At 44.0% G+C, this 24,071-nt stretch overlaps 1 protein-coding gene across 3 annotated transcripts in view; it reads left to right on the top strand.

Moving 5' to 3' along the window:
* Positions 1-24,071, top strand: part of PDE8A (phosphodiesterase 8A) — a 2,216,737-nt gene that overhangs the window by 609,047 nt on the left and 1,583,619 nt on the right. For all 3 annotated transcript variants that reach the window (XM_069222557.1, XM_069222555.1, XM_069222556.1), the window contains exon 2: positions 16,923-16,979. In XM_069222557.1, the coding sequence (XP_069078658.1) occupies positions 16,923-16,979 (57 nt within the window). The remainder of the gene's footprint in view (positions 1-16,922; positions 16,980-24,071) is intronic.

Raw genomic sequence — 24,071 nt, forward strand, 5'->3', positions numbered from 1 at the left:
GGGTGGAGGGGCATCCCATTCCAGTGTCTGTCCCACAGGGGCATGATCTGGAAGTGTAGTGGGATGAAACAGGGCATCAACTAGCATGGGTGTTGGAGGTTGGCTGACAAGACATAATCTAGTATGGAGTAGGTACGATGGGAATGTGAAAAGAATGTATAGTCTTGGAACATCAGGTGGAGGGTCTTCCATGGGTCTATAAGCCCTGTTGAGTGAAAGGTCTGTTTTGAGGCTTTAGGGAAGCTCCCAGTGGGTGATCTGTGAGAGTGGGTACCATCTCTCCCAAAGTCCCAGGTCAAATTAAAGTCTCCCATCAAGACAATGTCGCCTTCTGCAAAGCCTGCTAGGAGGGATAGCAGTGAGTGTAGAAATGGGACATATATGAATGCAAAGGTACATACTCTGTCTGCCAGGCATCCCTTTCCTTTTACTATCCTAACCTCCCTATCTGTTTTACAACCCTCCGGGTGAAATTTTAAGGAGTAGAAAAAAGTGATATACTGTTAAGCTTAGTAGGTGGCAGATCATTTATACATTACAGGGTAGGGCTTATGTCACAATCTATGTTCTTATCTCGTCCCAGCTGTTTCCTGCTATGCTACCACATCATGTGATTGATTAAATAAGTATTTCCAGAGCTTGTGGGGTTTGGCCGGGAAGTTAAGGCCTTTAACATTCCATGTAAGTGTGGTGATTACCATAATCACGTGTTAGTGGGTATTCTCAATACTGTAACACTAATATCTCTTGGCCCAGCTATATCTGTTCCATCAGTCTCCCTTGAGAGTTGACATTTCTTCCAGGATGCTCTTCTCCACCTCTCTCTTGTCTGTGTTGTATGTACCCCCCCCCCCACACACACACATACGCACCTGAAATAAGAACATATTAAACCAAAAAGCAATAATGAGTAGGGCTGAAAGTCCCAAACAATTGAATAACATACCTGCACTAGTAACTGTTAATGCATTATAAGAGAAGTGTAAAGTTATTAAGGCATACCAACATTGAAATAATGCCTAACCCCCAAGAAGGGGGTCCAACAGCTTATAGTGTAGGAATTGTCTCCCAAGCAACAGTTGGTGTCAAGAAAGGAAAGAGTAAATCAGACATTTACAGCGCACTGGTTGAAAGTTGGATGCCATTTGTCTGGGCTTCGGGATCATGCACCGATGAAATGTGCAGATGGAAAATTTGTAAGATTGTCTCTGGATTAACATTTACTCTAGTTTTGCAGACGACATTGTGAGGGCGACAGTCCCCTACCACTACTGACAGTTAGGCTCCCTGTTGGGCCCTCCGGCCCCCCTCTAGTTGCTGCATTTGCAAAAGCAATACTCCCAACAAGACCGCTGCATCTGGTAGCTCCATAAAGTGATGAGTTTTATTTTGAAAGTCAAATGTAAGACCAAAGGTATAGGTCCACCGATAGGTCCATCGTTATTTAATGTGAAAGAGAAGTAGTTTGTTTGTGGCAGGTCGGAACTGCAGTCGACAAGCCAGCATTGCTGGGGCTATGTCTTGAAATAGAGAGCATGTGGCCCCTGGAAATTAAATTTCATCCACTTTTCACACAGCTTGTAAGATCGATTCCTTTGTAGTTTTGCTAGGACATCTCAAGGGCGTTCCCCGCCATCACCCCAAAAAATGGTTTATGGATTCCCCCTGTGAACTTTATTGAGCTCAGCCTTCTTCTGACCGATGCCTAGCACCTCTGAAAACAGGCTAATCACAAATGCTTCCAGGTTTGGCCCTTCCATTCCCTCCTCCAAATTGCAGATTCAAATGTTATCTTTCCGAGACCTGTTTTCTAAGTCTTCACATTTCAGGAGGGAGGCCTGGAGCTGTGTGTTGAGGAGGTCATTTGAGGATTCCACCTGTCTGACTTGTTGCTCTAGACCCTGGACTTTAGTATGGAGAGCTAGAGTTCTAGTTCCCATTTAGGCCACATCTTGCTGTAGAGGGGTACATTTTGTGTTGATTGCAGATTTGAAGGATTCAAGTGAGGAAGTTAGACCAGCCGTCAGTTCCTCTCAGAACTCCCTCTGAAAGTATCTTAAGGAGGTCTTCTTTAGTGAGGACCATTGGGTCTTTCTGATTCACCACCGGGTGGTGTCTCTTGCTTCTGCAGGAGTAAAGTGGCTTGAGACTATTGGATAGCACTTTTTTCTGCAGCATAAAGGCTACGCTTGTGGATGGCAGGGAGTGCTTGTTGGCAGCGCAGTGAAAATTGGTGGAATACTGGTAGATCTTGAGTTCAGTTGTGAGTTGTTTTCTAGATGTTTTCTTGCAGATGCCCAGAGCAGGCCAGGTTAGGGAGTCTCTCTGACTCTGCTATAGAGCTATTATTTGTCATGCAGGATCAATGTACACATCTGTGCATGCCAAGTTGTATTCAGGTTAACATTGTAGGTTTGTGAGGGGCACACGACTCCTCGCGGGACACCAGGCTTCCTAAGGTTGTTTAAATGACCCCTAGAGTCGAGATGGGCCTGGTGAGAAGAGGAGCAATCCCTCACTCTGGAGGCCCACAGACAGGAGCCTCAAGTCCCCTTATCAGCCAGATATGGCAGGGCTGTGGCAGTCCCCCCACAGTCCACTTGATTTACAAGGAATGCAGCTCCAGGGGTCAACTTTCCTCCGTTGCTAATTATGGTGCCAGTGTCCCCTGGAACATCAGGGGTAGCCAGCTGAGTCTCAGAGGAGTAGATGTGTGGACCAGGGAGGATTGCGTCTGGTTACAACTTGCCAGCAATGGTCCAAGTAAATTACTGTAGTCCGCTGGGTTGAGGTCAGGTAGTCGGATGTCGCAAGTTCTGTAGAGTAATGACGCTGGTCCTGTCTCCTCTATGGCCCTGCTGAGCTGGAAGGCTGGCTTAGAGAAGAATGAGAGGGATCAGGGTGTGGCAAGCTCAACGCTGCTGCTCGTGTCCCCCATGGAAGGCATGAGGACCGTTGTAGGTACTGCAGGCCACCCCAGCCCACATCGCCGCTCCTCCAGTCAATGTTGCTTATAATTGCCCCCGCATTACTCCTTACCTTTATCTTGTGGTCCCCTGCCCTCCACTGCACATTTTAAGCCGATTGGGGTTCGTCAGTCTTCAGGGCTCAGTCCATTGGAGGTTTATCCTGTCGGAACAAACAGGGTGCAACTGGTGTGCGTCCTGCTCAGGTTAAGAGCTGCCTCACTGCTCCTTTTTTTTTTGTTTAACATATTTTTTTTTGCTATTAGTAAAATACAGTTTGCTATTGTGTCTCATAATATACTTTCTCTGTACATAAGATGTTACAGGCAGATCATCAACAAAAAAAATAATAAAGAAAAAGGAAAAAAAAAGAGTTTTGAACATGAAACTTCCATCCCCCCAACTCCCAGATGTGCCCTGACTTATGGTAATTTTTGTAGGGGTATAGAAGGGTGGTTCTTGTATGTGAGCATCTCACTACCCCTGTGATTTCAGTTTTAGGCCTCTGTGGCGCTTCTCCACCTCTGTGTATATCACTGACATTGTTCTCCTATGGAGATTAAGACCAAAGGTCTAGCAATGATTCTAGGGGGTGCCATGCATCCCTTCTGGTGTTGAGGGGATGGGGTGTGTTAGAGAGTCTACTAAGGCCTCCCAAGCTCTGGCTGTGTCTAGGGATCCTTGTCTGCACCTGACAGCGCAAAACAGGATTATATAAACACAGCCTGCCCATCTCTATAGCTATCTTCTCTAGACTGCCACTTGGGGACCCCTCTGAGCCTCCCAGTTCCTAGTAATCTCTTGCTTCACTAAGACAAAGGCTAAGTCCTGAAATTTACTTGTAGTTTTAGTTTTGGCTGTGTGCGGAAACCAGCTTATCAAGCAGTGCCCAGGTAAACAAGGGATTTCTCGGTCTTTGACCTCGTCCAGCAGTCCGGTAATTTCCCCCCAGTAGTCCCTGAGCTGTGTGCAACTCCAAAACATATGTAGAATTTCAGCCTCTATTGCTAGCATCTTGGACATTGTGCCTCCCTTATTGCAAATGGTCTATTTATTCTACCAGGAATGAGGTACGTTCTATGCAGTTCGTAGAGATTAATGAGTTTAAACTTGGCTTTGGGAATCCTGTCTAATATGTGTGCCCCTTCTTGTTCTGGTACGGGGATCCCTAGGTCCTCCTCTTATCTGATTCTGAGGACGTTCAGGGGTAATAGCATCCCTCTAATTCTTTTATACAGGCAAGTGATGGCCTTAAAGGTCCCAAGGAGGTGAGAAGGTATTGTCTGCTGTAAGAGTGGGGAGGTTCCTTTATTCCCGTCCTGCCCCCCAATGGTCTGCAAATCGCTGTCGACACCGTCCCATCGAGAAGGAGAAGGCCCTGAGACATGTATGCCATGTGAAACTCTCCGAATGAGAAGAGCACCTCAGTCTCATAGAGGTCCCCAATTTTCATTGTGCCTGCTTCTATTTAGCTTGTCAGCTCTCTCTAGTTTCCTCATATGGGAGTACTTCTAAAAGTGTTAGTAGTATATCAGGGGAGTAGGGGGTCGCCACTAGTGTTTTTGCAGGCATCTAGTCCAGCTACTCCTCTGCACTCTAAATTCCAATCTATACTGGGGCTCTTGAGCCTGATAATCGATGTAGGTCTGGTACCAAGGAGCCCACCCCCTGTCCAGGGGTAGGTCTGCCTGCCAGCCACTGCGTCAGCCACTGGAGCTGCATGGCAAGCTAAGAGGCCTCGAAGTCGGGAATTGCCAATCCTCCATCTCCCATCTGTCTCTGTAGTATGTCTGGAGCTACTCCCCTGCGACCTGAGTTCCAAATAAAAGCTGTAAAGAGTGTGTCTAACTCCCCGAACATTCCTCGGGGTATCCAGTTAGGGAGTACTACAAAGAAGTAAAGTAGGTGGGAAATGGCTATTATTTTCAACAGAGCAACTCGGCCTGCCACAGAGCAGAAGAGTTTACTGAAATTTGATACTCGATCTGAGGGTTCATATAGCTTTTTCCACATATCCCTCCAGTGTCACTGGAGTCGTTATAAATGTGTACCCCAAAATATTGTAAGCAGTGCGGTTCCCATTGCAATGTCATTAGTCCCTGTAAATGGGTCATGGGCTGCGTCCGTGGGGAATAGGCTGAGTCCAGACAGGGAGCCAGATCGCTTCAGGAGATCTCGGGCTCTCTCAAGGGCCATTGTTGCATCATGTAAAAACATCAATAGGTTGCCAGGGGCTCCATAACCAGGGCAAAAAGTAAGGGCAATAAAGGGCAGCCCCTTGATCCCTCTGCCCACATTGTAGCTTTCTGAAATAACACGACCTGTGCGATCCCTACCTGTTGGGTCCGTATATAGTAGCTTGATCCAGGCCACAAAGCCCTTTCCCAGCCTAAAGTGTTTCATGACACTGTACAGTGAAGCTTATTCTAGGCTATCAAAGGCCTTTTCTATATTCAAATGAATATCACCACCTGAAAATCACCACCTTTGCCCGATTGCAAGTGTCAGTCTCTAACAGGGCGAGGAGTCTGTGGACATTAAGTGCTGTATTGCGACCAGAGGTGAATCCCACTAGGTCTGGGTGGATAGGTGTAGGCATATGGTGGAGTAGGCAGGTGGTTAAGCTCTTGCCAAGTACTTTGTAATCTGTGTTTAGCATTGGTAACAGACAGTAAAACTTTTTATCCAGAGTTGGTTTTCCAGGTTTCAGTAGGGGTAGGTTCATTGCGTCTTGCGGGTTGTTTACCATCCTCTACGCCTCTCTAGCTGCCCCAACTAATTTAGGAGCTAAATCCTCCACATATGCATAGTAAAATTCAGCCGGAAATCCATTTGTTCCTGGCGTTTTATTCTGTGCTATGGATTTTATGGCTGCTTGGATTTTAGGTATTGTAATATCGTCCCCTAGTTCTTCAGCTGCCTCAGAAGAAAGTGTTGGTAACAGCAAGGGTGGTAGAAAGGCCTCAATATCAGCGAGTGATCAGTCAATGGTGCTGCTGTAAAGATTGGAGTAATATGTATAAAATGCTTTATTGATATCCGCCTGGCGGTATACTGTAGAACCTTAATCTGAGTCAAGTTCCACAATTATCGAACCCCCACATCGCAAGCCAAACTTGTTGGATCTCTCTTCTCATGCGCTTGCACCATGTTGTTTTTATAGTCAAAGCATTGCAACCTTTCCACCTATTCTGCAACCTTTTCTTTGGCCTCTGAAGAGGTCAGGGTGCAACTCTGGGTGACCAGGCTTACACTGTTCGATGGTCCGCAGGGCCTCTTCAGAAGATAGGAATTAGTTTTATAACATCCAGAGAACCCCTGTCGATTCAGCTATACACCTATCCCTGATTGTTGCCTTGAAGGCGTCCCATTCCACTTGCGCTGAGCCAGCATAGTCCTGGTTTTAACAGTCTTAACACTATAGCAGACTGCGCTCTTTCACATCCGAGCTGTAATATTAGCAGGTTGTGATCTGATATAGTTCAGGAGAGATATTCTATACTACGTACAGTACCATGTATGTCTGGTGTGCTTAAGAACCCATCCAAATGCACATGCAGGTCATGCAGAGCCAAAAGAAAGAATAGTCTTGTTCCCCTGGATGTTGCAAGTGTGATGATTCTACTAGTTCCCATTCAGTCTGCCAATCAGAGAAAGTGTGAGCTATTCTAGTTGTTGGGGAATCTCTCAACGGGGATGTGAGCGATCCAGCATGGAGTCAGACACACAATTGTCATTCCCCTCTAGTAGGATGGATCCCACCAAGTGGGGAGTCAGGGTCCTTGAGAGTACTGGAAACAACACTCTCTGGTCTACATTTGGGCCCTATAGTTATGTCACTGTCATTCATCTGCCTGCTGACCGCCACAAATATATCTGCGGGGTTTATTATGTGACCTGTTTGCTGAAAGGGATACCCTGGGCATATCCACATCATAACTTCCCTAGCATAGGCTAAGTAGACAGTGTTACAGGCCTGCCCTCCCCATCTACCTGTAGGGTTCCCCCCTCTTTAGCAATAAGGTGCATTTCAATTAGGAACCCCTTGTCTATTAAGATAAGAAAAATGTTGGTATCTCTAGGCCATGGTATGCATCCCTCTTGCATTCCAAGATGGGACTCTATAGGTCATGAGGGTCGCCATCATGGGTAGCAAGAGCAAGACAGTGGTCACTACTGAGCCATTATATCTCAGCCATAAGGAACCAACCAGCTTTAGGTAAATAAGAAGCTGCTTTCTAAAGCGTTATCTGCATTTCCCTTCACAATGAACAAACGATAAACCTTCCAACTCCCAATCCCCAGGAAAAGCAGGTTAGTGCCCTCCATCCAAGCTAGCATCCAACAGGCATGCATTTGTGGGTGTCCCCACCTTAACCTTAAATGTAGAAGAGGGGTTGGTGACCAAGCGAAAGCCCTGCGCCCAGCTTCCCCTCACTAGATTAGAAGGTCAAGGTAGAATCACAGGGCCAGGGGGCCCATATTAGCAATTTGATACCTCACAGTCATCAGAACATTTCCCATCAGGTTGGAGGGAGGAGCACATGCACTTTACCATTAGTTAGCAGGACTAAAATGCACAGATTTCTACACCCAGCAAGAAAACAGACATTCTAAACATAAGGAGGAGGAGATAAATCCCACTTGGTCAATGTCAAGTAGACAAACGCTTATGAGGTGTGTAAATGGGTTACATACAAGAGACCGGCGACAGTCAAGTCAGGCAAGACAAGAACAGTTTATTTATTCATGATTTGAAACTCATGATAGTTCCACATAAGCCATTCAATATATATATATTAACAATAGTAAATACTCAGTAGAATAAGATCTACGTTATCGTACAAATTACATGCCAAAATATATATTCCATATTATTTACAAATATAGTGCATCCATATATCGTCACACTTAGCTGTGCTACAGTACATTTCCTATACAGTGCATCAATATATAATCAATAAACTTTATAAAACTATTTCAGTAGAAGCACATTCTTTGTATAAAACCACCTGTACTATAAAACAATCAATATAAATTTTAGAAAGCCTTCAAAAAATGTAAAAATCCTAAAACAGAATATTTAATTCGGAGGGTTAAATAATAGTTTGAGAGCTTCACCTGCTGAGTATATCCTAAATTTAAAAAAAGAGGAGTTTCAGCATTTTTTTTCTCAGTGATAATAAAGAGGGACAAACAAATATGACATGCTTAAGGTCCTGAAAATCCGCTTGACACAGATCACACACATTCGATGTACCAAACCATGTATAGGTTAAGTCTTTTTGTGGCAGTCTCAGCAGAATACAAAACCGCCTCACCCACTGCGAAAAGTTCCAAGATATGTAGGGTTGTGTTTTTGGTTTTTTTGGCATCGACAACCTAATCAAAGCATCAAATCTCCTGTTTTGGCTACAAAGCTCCATATCTATGTAAAAACATTTGTGCATTGTAACCTCCTTTAAACTTGTAAGGCATATTTGTAGTTTCTGAACAACTGAGATTTCTCTCTGTGTTTCAAAAACTTCTTTATAAACAAGAAGCCTTAGGGAAAATTCATCACTGTGAAATCGGCAAAAAGCCCTCCGAACCTGCTAAACCCTGCACAAAGAACTCCTAATGCCAAATTCCAGCCTTAGATCCGCAGTAGATGCCAAGGTATTGTAGGGAACCAAGTGTCTTAAGATTTGTCCTTCTGTTTTGTGTAAAAAAACAAACAAAAAAAAAACAGTCTGCTATTTTTGTACATTCTATTGCATTTACTTGATAAACTGACAATAGATGAGCGAAATGTTGCCGGCTGACTGCCTTATAAAATGCATCTAATACTTGTGCTTGAGAAAGGGCCTTACCCACATTACTAAATATGTTCATGATCGTTGAGTGAACTCGACATAATTTCCCCCAGAAAACAATAGGCCTTCACCCGCTCTAGCTTTTGATGGCCCACGAACCAAAAAGAAATTACTTTCTTAGATTTGTTTTTCCCTAAACCTATACTACTTGTGATTTCAAGACATTAATTTTTAAATGATGCTGATCGGCATAGCGGCTAAGGGCTGGCAGGCGATTACTTATTCCTTTCGTAGTGAGGACAATATCCACAATGTCATCTGCATACAATAGACAAGATATCTGGCGCCCTCTGATTTTAGGTGCGAAGCCGTAGCTTTTCCCTAGAGCAGTGGGCAAGTCATGAATGTACAATGAGAATAACAACCGAACCAAAAGACACCTCCGCTTTAATCCATTTTTAGTTGGGAATTCAGCTGACAGACCCTGATCACCGTCGAACAGTACTTTACACCAGGTTGAAGAATGCAAGGCTATAATCAAGCATAACAGATCTATAGGAATGACAAAATTAAATAGATTGAATAGGGTTGAAGGAAAAAAGTGTTCTTCCTCAACCCAAGACTTTAAATGCTCTAATACAGGGGTTCCCAACATTTTGAATTCTGTGGACCCCCACTTTATCATTACTGGAGGCTAGGGACCACCACTGGATCTTTATTGGAATCCAGGGACACCCCCCGCCCCTCCCCCACCACCACTGAGTCCTTACTGAAGCTGGGGACCTAATCTGTTAATATTATTTAATTTTCTAAGCAGTCACTGACCCCTCTGAGGAGGCTTTGTGGAACCCCAGAGATCCCCAGGCCACAGGTTGGGAACCACTGCTCTAATAGACTTTTAGCACATACCTTACCAACTGCATACAGTAAGGCAATTTGCTGGTAGCTTACTGGGGAAGGTTTATCTCCCTTCTTACATAGAGGGACTTTAACACTCACGACCCAAGATGCAGGTATTGCATCTTTTAGGTAACAGAACTGAAATACAGGATGAAGGATTTTTGCTGAATCTAAATGCTGAAATAGGGACCCCCATCGGGGCCCATTGCTCCAAAAGCCTGCACTGTCCCTATAAACCAAAGGTCTTCAACCTTTTTTGTAATCAGAGCTACTTATGCTCAATGAAATCATCCTGAGCTACTGTTATTAGCATTGTAATAGTGACAACATCAGGCAAGATTACGTTAGAGGCCACCCCACCCACGATTACCGGCTGTAAGCAGCTGAGTGTGTCTGGGAGGGATACCGGTTCTAATGTCGAAAAGCCGTCAATCTGAAATGCTTCTACAGGGGTATTGCATAACAACCACCGATGAAATGCATCTGGCACCAAATAATAATTTGAGCCAAGAGCCCCTAACTGATTCAAAATGCATACGTCAAACATCAGCTTTGAATATATTTTGCAATTTAAACCATTTCTGTTAAAACATCACCATACAGTCTGTAAATACACATATTTTCATCTTGTATACACGCTTTTCAATTTTAGTAACATACATGATTTAAACCAATCAAAAGCTTTTAATTTAATAAGTAGGGCTGCACACAGGAGAGCTACTCACAGGTAGATGGAGAGCTCCCAGTAGCTCATGAGCTTCTCGTTGGAGAAGCCTGTCATAAACCCTTCAATCTTCACTGTAGGAGGGCCATAACTGTCAGTATCAGCATTACAGTTGAGCTGAATATCCATTTCACTCAGCTCAGTTTCCAAATTTTCTGGGTAAAGGGAAAGCATGTAATCTCTCTATCCTGCATCAGCTGGCGGAGTGGGGAGAAGATTTGCAAGACCCACAAAATTCCAAAGTAATTGCCCAATATACATGAGTGTTTTTTGACACTACAGCTTATGTCAGAGCAACCCATCTCTGCCTGGCATTCTGCTTCCTCGTCTCGCTCGTCTCCAGCATGCAGCAGTTACATTCAAGAGCTGTCTTCAGCTGCCCTTTACGCTCCAGCACAAGTGGAGACACAGAGTCTCTGTGAGACCTACTTAAGTAGCCAACGAGTTAAACTTCAAAGTGGCGATAGTCCACAGTGTATATGTCAGCAGGGGGTGCTATAAGGGGAAAAATGGTTTAAAGGGTGGCTTGAGATTGGAAAACCTAGCAAAAGCTATGAGTCAACCTGTGTACAGGACTCATGAGTGCAGCAAGGCCGGTGTCTGGCACGAGGCTGCAATAGTGGTGGAGTGCCTACAGTTGAACAAAACTCAATGGTTTTGCTTATGAAGGGTTGCGGGTGTCCGCGGGATCCAGTGGTTGGGAGGAGAGGCTGATAGAAGAAAGTGGCACCAACATCAATCAGTGGCTGAATGCACCTGAAAGTCCTGTGTAGGAGGACACGATTATGTGAGAACAAACATAAAAAGGGACTAAGGTATGGCGACCATTACATAGAATGGCAGGCAAGGATGATGGGTTTTTGAGGGAGATAATGTGAAGTCTGCATACTTCATTCCACTCATCAGAATATGTAAATTAGAACTGCCCATAATTGGGGGGCAAGGCAGTTTGTTGCACGTTTGATGGTCTTCCCAGGAAAACATTTTAGTACCCATTCCAAGAGACACAAATTTTAAGCAAGTAAGGCTGCCAGTGATGTTCCTCCCCATGTTGGTGGAGGTCTGCACTTGTGTGAATTTTCGTTTTTTTTGTTTGCTTATTTTAAGCAGTGTTGTTAAATTACGGGATCCCTGGCCTTAATTATAACCTAGTTTTGCCTGGGTAGGCTTTCTGTGGATTTTATCAGTTGTTGTAAGTGGTATCTTTTATTTTATTATTATTATTTTTTTTTTTTGGCAATACATTTTTCATGGGTGATTGGCGGTGTGTTATTGTTTATTGTAATTTGGTTACAGACTTTATTCTTTCCCCTTTTTTCTCTGATCATTTTATTTTTATTTTGGTATGTATGATATTTGTGTCCTTCCAGGCTGATAATGTTAGTGAGAATGTGAATCGTTTTGTGGTTATGCACTGTGGTTTTCTCTCTACCCCTCTCTCCCACATCAAGGAGGCTTCTGCACTTTCAGTAACAACATGAAGACCTTTGGAAGTGTTAGTAAACAAGCATTCAAAGTAAATGCACTTTGCAGTTTGGGAACTGTGCAACATGCATTCACAGACCACTTAACATGCTCATCTAACATAAATAAAATAAAGATAATGAAACACATTTCGTAGTAGAAACATTGTAAATTAAATTGATGAGTACAAATGATAACACTAATGGAAAGTAGCAAAATAGCATTTACCTCAGTCTGTGAACAAAGGCCATAGACTGCTACACAGCCCACAACACTAGAGCACATGGCCAAAATGCATGTTAATTGTGGCCACAGGATAATTGTGAGCTGTAACCTATTTACTCAATCTGCTCTGTGTTCAAGTCGGAAGGTTGTGTGTAGAGGATTCTTTGACCAAGTTCAGTCTCCAGTGCGCATTGCATTGAAGGTTGTGCAAAGTGGGTTATGCGTCCAGACGTTGCTGTACATGCCAAAAAAGATGGGAATAGTGAGGTTACCATAAAATTCATGTTGCATGAGTGTAATATTTCAGCAAGTATCATTCCTGTGAACAGAAACCTGTGTGCACGACAGGTCATGTGCAGTGTGTTCTTACTTTAAGAAAAGCAAATGTATACATTAAAAACACAAAACTCTTCACAGAAAAATCTTTGTGAAATAAAGGTTATAGTTTTTTTCAGAGATAAGTAAAGTAAGACTTGAGAAACCTTTGAAACGTTCTTAAACTTCAGTTGAATGATCGTTATTTTTGTGATGAGAAAGCTGAAAAACCACTGAAATTTACAAGACATGGTAAGCTAAGCTCTGTCTATCATACGTTTGCCAGGATTTAACTGGTATCACTAATGACCATCAGTGATATCGCTCTCAGTTTAATAAATAAATAGAATTTTGATTTTGATTTCCCACATAAGCTTCCCACTCGCGGAGAAAAAGACGTAACCTTCAAAATGGGCAGAAAACTAGGGCTGCTTCCCTTGTTGTCTCCCAGAGGAAGAGGATGATGCAGGGTATTGCTGGGTGGCTCCTCTTGTCCTGACCCTCCCCCGCCCTTTGAAGGATCTATATGGGAGGCTGGCAGGCTGTTGGACTGCAGACTGGGGTCTCCCACGGTTAACGGATCCGCGCCCAAACACCTCAAACCTCCGAAAGGACCTGAAAGGGATAGTAGAGTAATCCTGCAGACCCAAAGACTTCGCTGTGGCCCTACTATCCTTAAAGCGCTCTAAGGCAGAGTCAGCTTTAGCTCCAAACAGCTTCTCCATCGAAAGGCAAGTCCAAGAGAGTGGTCTGGACATCCATAGAAAAGCCAGAGGACCTCAACCACGCATGCCTCCTAGTAGCGATTGAGGGTACCCATCGCCCTGGCCACTGAGTTTGTAGAATCTAGACATCTGACAGGAGCTCGCCAAATTGTCCTTGCACCTCCTGCGGCATGTCTGGAACCATAGCTTTAGCCGAGTCCACCAGGGCGTCGACACACAAGTAGCATTTCAGGGCCATACTGCAGGAAGAAAAAGTCTTCTTGGCCGACTGCTGCATTCTCTTGGACTCCCTGTCCGAAGGAATAACAGGGAAGGAGCCCGGTGCAGAACGTGTGGAACATGAGGCCTGAACTACCAAACTCTCGGAGTGGGATGCTTTGACAAAAATCCCGGATCTCCCGGAGCCACCCTATAACGTCTTGCCACAGATCTGTTCACAGCTGGGGATGACACCGGCTTACTCCATACCTCTAAAATAGGCTCCGTAAGAGCATCATTAGATGGAAGCAAGGGTCCTGCTGAAGCCGAAGAAGGATGCAGGACCTCAGTCAAAATATTTGTTTTAACCTCAGCAGCCAGCAACAGAAGATCCAAGAAATTTGCTGCATCCTGGACACAGAATGGATAGAGGCCGCTTCCTCTGTAAAAACCCCTGGAGATGAAAGATCCCACTCCGCGGAAGTGTCTAGCCCGCTGGCTGAGTCTAGGCCTTGATATTCCCCCAAGGGCTCAGCAATCTCTCCTTCTTCCAGTAGCCGTTTTTGATACTCCTGTTCCTCTAAAAGCCTCAGTGCTTTTCTGCGCGACCTCAAACTGGCCTCCAACCTCGGCGTTGACATAGAGTTAGCCGACGTCGATGACACCGGCTACAAGACTGAAAGACGTGGACCAGGAGAAGACACACTACAATCCAAAGGGGATCCATCCGGCGCCGGAGCTGATCCCATCGGCGCCGTGGACACCTGAGGCTCCGTCATCAGCATCGACTGATAAGGCGATGTCATCGACGCCACAGGTCTATAAGGCGATGTCATCAGTGCTGAACCGGCACCCTCAGCCGGATAAAAGGGCATGAACGGCACTGCCTTATAAGGGGCCGGGGAGCCCAATGTAAATGCCAAAGGATCCGTGGGACCAGCCGGTGCACCAGCAGGGGCCATAGCACTAAACATGTAAAACATGGCATTTAAAAATGCTGCCGGATCCTCTCCCGGAACTGATCTTCATGTGGCACTTGCGCCGGCTGGGCATCAGACTCCTGCACCCTAGGCGATAAGCGAGGGCTCTCTTGAGGCGCAATCACCTCGAAGACCGTTGGCGTCGGAGAAGCCTGAGGACTTTGAGGCTGTGGAGTCACTGTCGAACTAACCTCCCACGTCGCAAAGCGCCGTCTAGATGGAGACCTGGACCTTTATCGGCTTTGAGCCAAACGACGCCGATAGTCGTGTCGCCACTGCTTCTTATGTTTCTTCGAAGAAGTGTGAGAAGACGATCTACAGTGACTTCTGTGCCCTTTCTTCGCCTTAGCCAAAGAGAGTTTGGCTTCTCTCTGCTTCAGCGCCTTTGGATTCATGCTCTGGCAGGACGCGCACTCCTCAACGTCACGCTCCGAACTTAAGCACCAAAGGCAATCATTGTGAGGGTCCGTAACCGACATGCGACCCCCGCACTCCCAACAAGGTTTAAACCCCGACTTCCTAGGAGGAGACATTGTAACTAGAGACAAAAGGGAGCACCTTTGGAACAGTAACAAGAGCTAGGAGAAAACCGTTCGCGTCGAAGGCACGGAAAAAAGGGAACTGACGTCAGCATGCCAGCGAGGACCTCTTATTGTCACAGTGACGTCAGACGGAGTCGCGTGTGGAACCGTGCAATTGTGATGTCCTCGTCGACGTGGAGAGCTGGGAATAAGATTTTCTGTCAAATGCTGGCGCACTGGGAGAATTCATAAGGTGAGGAATCCACAGCTAGCTAGTGTATCCACCAGAAAAGGCATTACCGAAGGCAAGTAACTTGTTCTTTTGGAAGCTCACAGAATGTTATGTTATGTTATGTGTGTAAAACGCACTGTCACCCACAAGAGTATCCTGGCGCTGAGCAGGTATGTGTGCCTAATCCTTCTAAGGATAGGTTGGTTAATTGAAAAGCCATATGTTCAGCTTCTTGCAAATTTCAAGAACAGAGGAAGAGGCTCTGATGTGGAGTGAGAGGTCGACCCATGTGTTAGGAGCAATGTAAGAGAAGGCATGTTCTCCTGATGTGGTTCTGTATATGTGTTGGATTTGTGTGATTAAGGGTCCTGTGGAGCGGAGGTAATTGTCAGTGACTCGTCTCTGTGATTAAATGTGTAACTAGCTATGGACTATTTAAGTAGTAGAATAATTACAGAATTAAGTTCTTGGCAGAGTGAATGTTTGGGTACCAGAGTTTTATCAATTGATAATGTACTTTAGGTGCTTAGTTGACGGGAAAAAATCCTTTAACTTGAAAATGGTAAGTATTATGTGCCAGTAGGTCCATAATCTAGATAAAAATACAGAAATATGCTAATAGTTCGACTTGAATAACAATTACCAAATTACCAAAACAGTGAAGTAATTGCCCTAGCAAGTGTTTGAAATGATCTTCTTTGCGTAGCCGGTTGTAGGACGTATGACACTTTGTGCCCATGAAAACACAAGTAAATAATGTAATCAGTTTAATACTTTGTTGGAAAATTAATAAGCATTTGTTTACCTTAGTCACTTGTGTAGGTATCAGTGTACACTTTTTAAGTACATGTTTCATTTTTAGTTAACTATTGAATAGTAACATTTCAGAAAAGGTACAGTGCTACTCTGGAATGTCTACAAGTAACTATTTTTATATTTTGATTTATCTTATCCGATTATTTTATGTAGTGTATTTGGTCTATCCTTATACATGTAAATACGATTATGGTCATTAAACGCCCCATTGTATGTTCTCGTATCCATGTACCCTAAACGTTCAGCAGTGTTCCTGCCCATGGTCAGGTTGCAGCAACCTTTAGAAAGATAGTATATATAATTCATTCGATGAGCCTACCAAACGTGTTGCTTTCTTATCAAGGTGGGAGATAATTACTAGGGGGAGCCCGAACAACCTAGATTTTAGATTTAACATGGAAATTGTGATAAAACATTTATTGGCGCAAAAAACCCTGAAAGGAAATAAAGCAAAAACGATAACTACGTAGTGCCCCTGCAAATTGACTTCTAGTGTTTAGGTAACAACTGTTAAAAAAAAAAAAAAAAAAAAAAAAAAAAAGGTACATGTGTAGAGCATGCATGAAGGCTTTAGAAGCACTTTGGCTAGGTCGTGAACAAATACCATTTCTTCTGCTCTGAAGCCTGTGCGTACAGCAAAATACTTATTTTTTAAAAAGCATTAGCAATTCTCCTAGAAAACCTAAAGTTGGTTACGAACAGCTAAATAATAAGAATAGTAACAATTTACCGCGTGTAGGATCCTACAGAATGTCCCCAGTGCACTACCTACACATCCGCATGTATCAGATAAGTGACATTGATGACTTCACTGGTGATCACATCATTATTGCGGTTATTGTTATCATTAACACACTGTGACATATAAAACAGCCCTGAAAATGCGCCTTTTGAGTCAAATAGGTTTTTGATATATTTTGCTTTGTATTGTTATATGTAATAATTACCTAGTTAATGCATCAATCTAGAAGCAAACGAATTATTTTGTACAATTCAACATAAGTATTTACCTATTTAAAACAATCGTCCTTGAAAGTTGCTTTTTTCTAATCCTTTGTTAGGCAGGAGTAACAGAGGTGCAGTTTGGCCCTATGAAACTTCACCAAGAACAACTTCAGGTAATGCTTGTGGAACTGTATATATGCATGTGTTGGTATCTCTTAAAAAGAAAATGCGCTTCGTAAATAATTACTACTACACTCATATATTCCGATGAGAACAAAATAAACTACTGCATACCTTTTAATCCCAAATTTACCATTTTGTGTTTTATAATTTCACTGCAGATTATGCGTTGATACGTGTAGCGTTAAGGATGAGCCATGAAAAGCATGCAAAACTTTTGTTATAAAAGGCAACTTAATTGTAATCATGGGTTCTTTTACTAACTGTGTAAATAGCATAAGATGTTTGCCCCGACCCCCTTTTTACGCAGGCATCCTAGGGACTAAGGTGCAACTTACGATTTTTGCGAATCACGAGTTGTAAAACAAAATGTACAACAGTGTCAAGCACACTGTTAGTGATTCGCAAATGGGTTGCAATGGGCCTGCCTCATCAGTATTCACGAGGCAGGTCACATATTGCAATCCATTTGTGATTGCCAACAAACACAGGAATGTTGGCCTGCTGGGGTCCGCAGACCACCATGTCTGTGATTGCTTTGTGTAATAAAGCCATTTTTTAAAATGTAGTCTGGCCTATATTTAAAAAATAAAAATGAAAAAATGTCGGCACCCACATTCACAAAGGATACGCAGTATGTCTTCTGATGCCAGCATTTTACTATGTTCTGCCTTATTGAAGAAAGGACCAGATATAGTAAAAAGCTACTCGAATAAAGAGAGCACAAATTACACACCAAATGTTTGCAACTAGCAACATGTTTTGCAAAGTGACGTATGCACTAATGGGTTGGTTTGTAAAATAGGGAATCTCAGCCTGTTTCCCAAATAAATATTTATTAGCTAGGTTGCAAATTACAATTCACTCTGATGAGCCATATTAACAGGATGGTAGCCTGCAAGGGTCAGTTGTCACCATGCACCTGATATGAACAAAGACAATCTTTTTAAAAAGCAGCCCAATTTCCTTGAAAGGAAAAAGACTGCTTTAAAATAATGTTTTTTTTTTTTTTTTAAAGAATATTAAGTGAGAGTTGGTTCCCTGGATCACTGCCTATTCCCCAGGAAATGTAACCCCTTTCAACAAAAGGGAAAAAAGAAACAGCAGGTTGAAGCCAGTGAGACCAGGTCCCCAAGAAGGGCTCAGTGGGGAAGACCCATTCCCTAGCTCCCCTATGCATGTATTACATAGGGGAGCTAGGCTGTGGACAGGTCATCAGATGCTAGAATGGATATGAGAGTAGACTGCCCAGGAGCGTGTGCATCCAGATGGCAAAGGGAGTAGAGCCCTGTTGAATTTGGAAGGGCAGAATAGTCAGGGCATTTTCCAAGGTGGTAAGAAGCAAAGGGGGATAGCATGGTGTGGTAACCCTGGCACGTTAACAGATGTGTGACGCACAAAGATTGCTACACCCCCGACTTCGATGCTCTAGGGAGGCTCATCGAAGGACATAAATGCAGAGGGCGAATAAAGAAAGCAGCTGGCAGCAAGAGTGGCAAACGGGGGTCAAAGACTGGAATGGCATTGATGGTGATGATCCAGAGAGAGCAGGAGGAAAGCTATATAAATATCCCGAAGAAACTAAGGTAGAAAGCGCATGTGGATGAGCTATAAGCTACAAACTGCATATGTCAGAAACCAGGAATTGAGGAGACAAGAAAACTGTCCTAGGGCTATAGCCTGAGAGGCTGGACACAGGTGACGACAGGCTGAGGTGAATGGGTCCCTCTGTTCTTAAGTCATGGATACCGACTTCAAGTATACATGGGAATGGTGAGTTATGAGAGGGAATGAAGGCATGCACGAGAGTGCAGTCGAAGGGGATGGTCAAGATGGGGGCCACAGTTGGGTGAATGAAAAAAATTCCAAAGGAAATAGTGAGACTCATGGACCAAAGTTTTGGAAAGGCAGTGTAATGGCAGAAGGAGGGAGGAAGAAAAATGCGACACAGGTCAAGGAGAGGGGCATTACAGGATGGGGGACAAAAGGCACAAATGCAGGACAGGGTGACACGATACAGGCAAGGGACGGTGGTGTTCTTGGTGGGAGTGAGGAAAGGAGGCAAGATTTGTAAGCTAGGAAGAAAACCTCTGAGAAGATTAAACGAAATAGGTGTATAGTTGTGTGTGTGTGTGTGTGTGTATATATATATATATATATATATATATATATATATATATATGTATGTATATATATATGTGTGTGTGTGTGTGTGTGTGTATATATGTGTGTGTGTGTGTGTGTGTGTATATATATATATATATGTGTATACACACACACACACGTAGCAGGTGGATTTGCTGGTGAGCATCCACAAAAGAATCTGGCCTAGCAGATACATCAACATCTTAAAACTGCTGCACAGGGAGTTACGAAGGAAAAGGGGTTGTAAAAACAGAGGAGAGGGAATTGGCTATGTGGCTTAGCGTTCACAACTTAGTGGAGCAGTTTTTGTGAAAAATATCAAATATATGGACTTCATCAGGATAACACATACGTTGTGGTGGGGTAGCATGGTTAGGAGTTTTGGGTGAGGAAAGGATTACCCCCTACAAAGATAGGGGGAGAATTTGAGCAGGAATTGTGGCTTCAATATGGCACCAGCCAGACCACTACCAGCTGTTTACATGACAAGTGGGCTATGGTTAACTACATGTGACTTTTTAGGGCCTGCTGCACCAGGAGGGCTACTAAAGCATGATCCAAATGCAGCTGTAAGCATGTATTGCGCCTCTCTTACCCCTGCTACTATCTTGCTGTCCTTCAAAGCCCTTCAGCAGAGGGAAACATGATTACTAGCCAACACACCAGTTAGTGTGGAGGCACTGGAACTGTGGCCACCCGGGAAACCAAATAGGGGAGCTGCGGAGAAGCTGAGGGTAGGATTTAAAGTTGTTTTTTTGGATACCATACAATTGCCTGCATCTGAGACACTTCAAAATTAATAGGTGTAATTAGTGGTGCAAGTTAGGTTTAAAAAGGAAGTGCATGCAGGGAGGGTGGCAATCTCTTTTCAGTAGATTACCATTCCAAACCTAATGGTATCCACTCTAGGAGTGATGCCCAAGAAGGCAGCAGGTGTTTAAGGTTAATACACCATCTGTCTTGGATGGAGGGGAGTTAATTTAATGACTACATAGTCGAAGATGAATGTTCCATGTGTTACATGTTCATTGACAAAGCTTTAGCATTTCTGAGGAGTTGTGCAGTGGTGGCAGAGGTGGGTAAAAGTCTTCTCGCTTTTGCTGGTGCAAAGATTTTCTTCTGTTGGGTATACAGCGTGAGGGGAATTACCTTGTAGTTAAGAAAATGCCCAGATGTTTCTTTGTGACATAAAGATCAAGCTCTTTACCTGTTTCCTTGAGAGAGGTGTCAAGGTCAGAGCAAGTACTGCACTACTCAGATGATATTATCTTTATAAGTAGGCCAGGGAGGGAGCGTGCTTGTGCCTGATTGATGAGGACAGAGATGACTGATAATACTGCTAGCCATGGGAAAAACCTAGGGGTCACCAACACTGATTTTCTTGGGCATCAAGCTAGATTATGCACCCATGGTGTCCTAATTGCTGGCAGACAGACTAACAATGTTGAAGATGCTGCTGCAATAGGCAGTCAGAAGAATGAAATGCACACTGATAAAGTTGCAACAAACATTGGGGCACTTGGACTTTGCTCGCAAAGTATTGGCACCAGGAAGAACCTTTTGCAGTACATGTCTCTGACTGTGAGGGGGCAACAAGGCATTACCACAGGGTAATGATTAATGAGAACACCAGAGAGAACATGTTGACATTGCGGGGCTTCCTTATAACAGGACCATGTATTTGGGCCAGCAAAGTCTTTTTGTATGTGTCTAAAATTGTGGCTTTTCGCCTCTGCTGGAAGGAATGATGGAGGATGGAGCACTAGAAAAATAAAGCCTTAACAGTGCCTCGGAGTGCTTTTCGGATAATGTTGGCAAGGGAATTATGGGACAAGGAGCTGACCAAAAAAAGTGACTTGTGAATAACAATGAGGTGGTGGTGAAAGTCAAAAACTGTCTCAAGTGACATATGGGTGGCTGAAACTGTTGAGAGAACTAGTGCTCAAAAACACTTCCATTTGACCATGCTTTTTAGAGCTACACATGTACTGGACCTTCAAATTGAGCTGGTAGATGCTTTATCTCATTTTCAGCCATCAATATTTTGTGGATTGGAACCGGAGAGTAACTGAAATGTAGCAAGACTACCCCCGAATAAATGTGGGAACTATGGAGCTGGGGGTATTGGCGTTGGCTGAAAAGTCATTGACTGTGTCAACAAGTACTCCATACAGAGAAGGATGGATGGCATTCATGAGGAGTGGGGTAAAAAGGGGAGAAAGGGATGGAACAGTCAAAGGAGGGAATATGTAATACATTTCTACTAGTGGAGAACGGGTTGTCATCAGAGATATTTGCAGGAAAGATGGCAGGGACCGACTTGTATGGGAAATAATCCTTTGTATAGGATCCAAATTGGGGTAAATTTGCTATGAAGTTAGTGGATGGATGGGCTAGAGTGAAGAGCTTGTTATGGTGAATGTTCTGTAAGGGATTATGAACTGGGTGAGAGCTACATGCACGTTCATCTAGGAGACTAGAATATTTAGGGACAATTTTCCATCATGTTTTTCCGAGCATTTAGGGTGCTGTGAGTAGAGGGGCAAAAGGAATTACAATGCTCGGCAAGTTGAGGACTCAAGTTGGGAGGAGGATCAAGGTGAAGGTACAAAGTAAGATGGACCAGAGAATGAAGAGGATATTGAGCCCCAGGTAGGTTGTTCTTACAGAAAGGGTAGAAATAGTGACAGATAGTCAGGTATTAAAGTGTTGCTAAAGTGTTTATTGAGAGGTGAATGGCAAGGAAATACATATAGGAGTATGTAATTCTCTTATAGAAGAACAACCTAGTTCAGAAACTATTGTGGATAATGGAGAAGCATCTCATAATAGTCCAGGAGCGATGGGATAGGTAAGAGGTCATATGGACACAGTTACTGCCAGAATGCTATGGACGGGAGCCAGAAAGCCAGCTGCCATTAGCAAGGGGCATAAAGAAGTAAACAGGGAGGTGGAAGGTGGTTTGCAAGGTGTACAACACTGGTGTTGTGAAACACATGGAAATTCCATACAAGTATCTTGGAGTGTTTGGCTAGGACTGACTACACCAGTCACTATTAGTGAATAGAACTTATCTGGTGAAGGTGGAAGTGCTGGAGGAATTGTGTGGGTATAAACGAAGAGTGGTGAGGGGGGAGAAAACCTCAGTAGAGGGTTTCTTCTTTCAGAAAGAAAGAGCTCAGGGGGTGAGATGGGGACATTAGGGGAGTAGGAGGATGGATAATCTGAAGATGGACATGCATGATTGAAGACTGAGGAGGAAGCACCCTGGTTTGGTGCAGGAAGGAAGGTGGGGAAAGTCAAATAGGAGAAATAGGAGTTATTGAACAAGTTACTTACCTTCAGTAACGTCTTATCAGGTAGAGATCCTGTCTAGCTGCAAATTTCTTACCTCAGATAATCCCCTGGCATCAGACCGGATCTGAAAGATTTTTAAGCAGTACCCCTGAACGCCAGTAGGAGGTGCAGTTGGGCTCTGCATTGTCTGTGTCTTCCGCACCAGAAATGATGTGTGCTGAACCTATATAGGTGCTACCTCAGTGAGGTGACATCACTTACTTTAATCACTTTTCACACCAGTAGAGCGGAGCCACGATAAACCTGACAAGTGGTGTGGAAAAAAACAAAGGTCATGAAAAGGGTGTCCCTTGCACCTTAACCAGTTCACAGAGGGGGGAGGATGGGAGGGTCGGTAATGAATCTGGAACTTTATAGTCTCCACCAAATCAGGCATTACCGAAGGTAAGTAACTTGCTCGTTTGATAGAGACTTCTATCTGCAGATTCAATACCTTACTTCCTGGAGGTTGGTCTGCGATCCAAAAAGTCCTGCAGGACTATGCAGGCAAAGCACCCATCACGACAGACCTGACTGTCCAGGCAGTAATGTTTTGTGAACATGTGCAATGATGCCCACGTCACCGCCTGGCAGATGTCCAGGATAGTGCTAACACAATGGTCCTTGCGCTAACACAATGGTTGCAGCCTTGGCCCCATTACAGTGAGCCTGCAAGCCCTTAGGGAGCTGTTTCTTGGCAGATCTGAGTACTGTCCCTCACAAGATGATCTGCTTCTGCACAGCCTTCTTGTTTTTGACTCTGACATAACCCACCAACAGTTGATCATCACCTGGAACACGTTTGTGCAATCAAGGTAAAACAACATCACTCTTTTTGAATCCATACAGTGGAATCTCTCCTCTTCTTTGAAGAAATTAGGTGGAGCAAAGAAGGTAGGTAGGGTAATGCTGTACCTTTACATTGAAGGGAGAGCCAACATTTGGAAGGAAGGAGGTACGTGTCCAGAGGACCAGTTTGTCCGGGTAAATGGAGGTGTAAGGAGGGTACTCAGAAAGGGTCTGCAGTTCGCTGACCCTCTTGGCCCATATAATGACCACTAAAAAGGCAGTTTTAATGGTAGGTTTAAGCAGCCAAAGAGGGTAATTGTGCAAATGTTCAAATGGCGCACACATCAGGAAAGTGAGAACAAGGTTGAGTGCCCACTGAGGCATAAGTTGCGTGTGGGGAAACATGGCTGCATACCTTTAGGGAACCTGGGTACAACAAGGGATTTGAAAAGAGAAGGTTGATGCCTCAACTGCAGGAATGCAGAAATTGCAGAAATATACCAGTTGGCCCAGCAGGGCTCTGATTTTGGCTCTTTCAAAGATGAGGCTAACAAAAGAACCTTGGTTAAAGGTGTACAATAGGGTTCAACATTTTGGGAAGCACACTATGACACCCACTTATCCCAACAACAGGTGTATACCGACTCGATGAAGGGACAACTGGCTGCCCCAATACCATCAGGCTTCGGGTGGAAGATTGAAAGCTGTCAACTGTTACTGCTTAGTCTTCAAGCATGCAGGTGGAGGGTGCACAGATTCAGGTGCAGAACCCGGCCCTGTTGATGAGACAGAAGATCCTCCCAAAGATGCAGACT

Source organism: Pleurodeles waltl, chromosome 3_1, assembly GCF_031143425.1.
Source record: "Pleurodeles waltl isolate 20211129_DDA chromosome 3_1, aPleWal1.hap1.20221129, whole genome shotgun sequence".
Classification (NCBI taxonomy): domain Eukaryota; kingdom Metazoa; phylum Chordata; class Amphibia; order Caudata; family Salamandridae; genus Pleurodeles; species Pleurodeles waltl.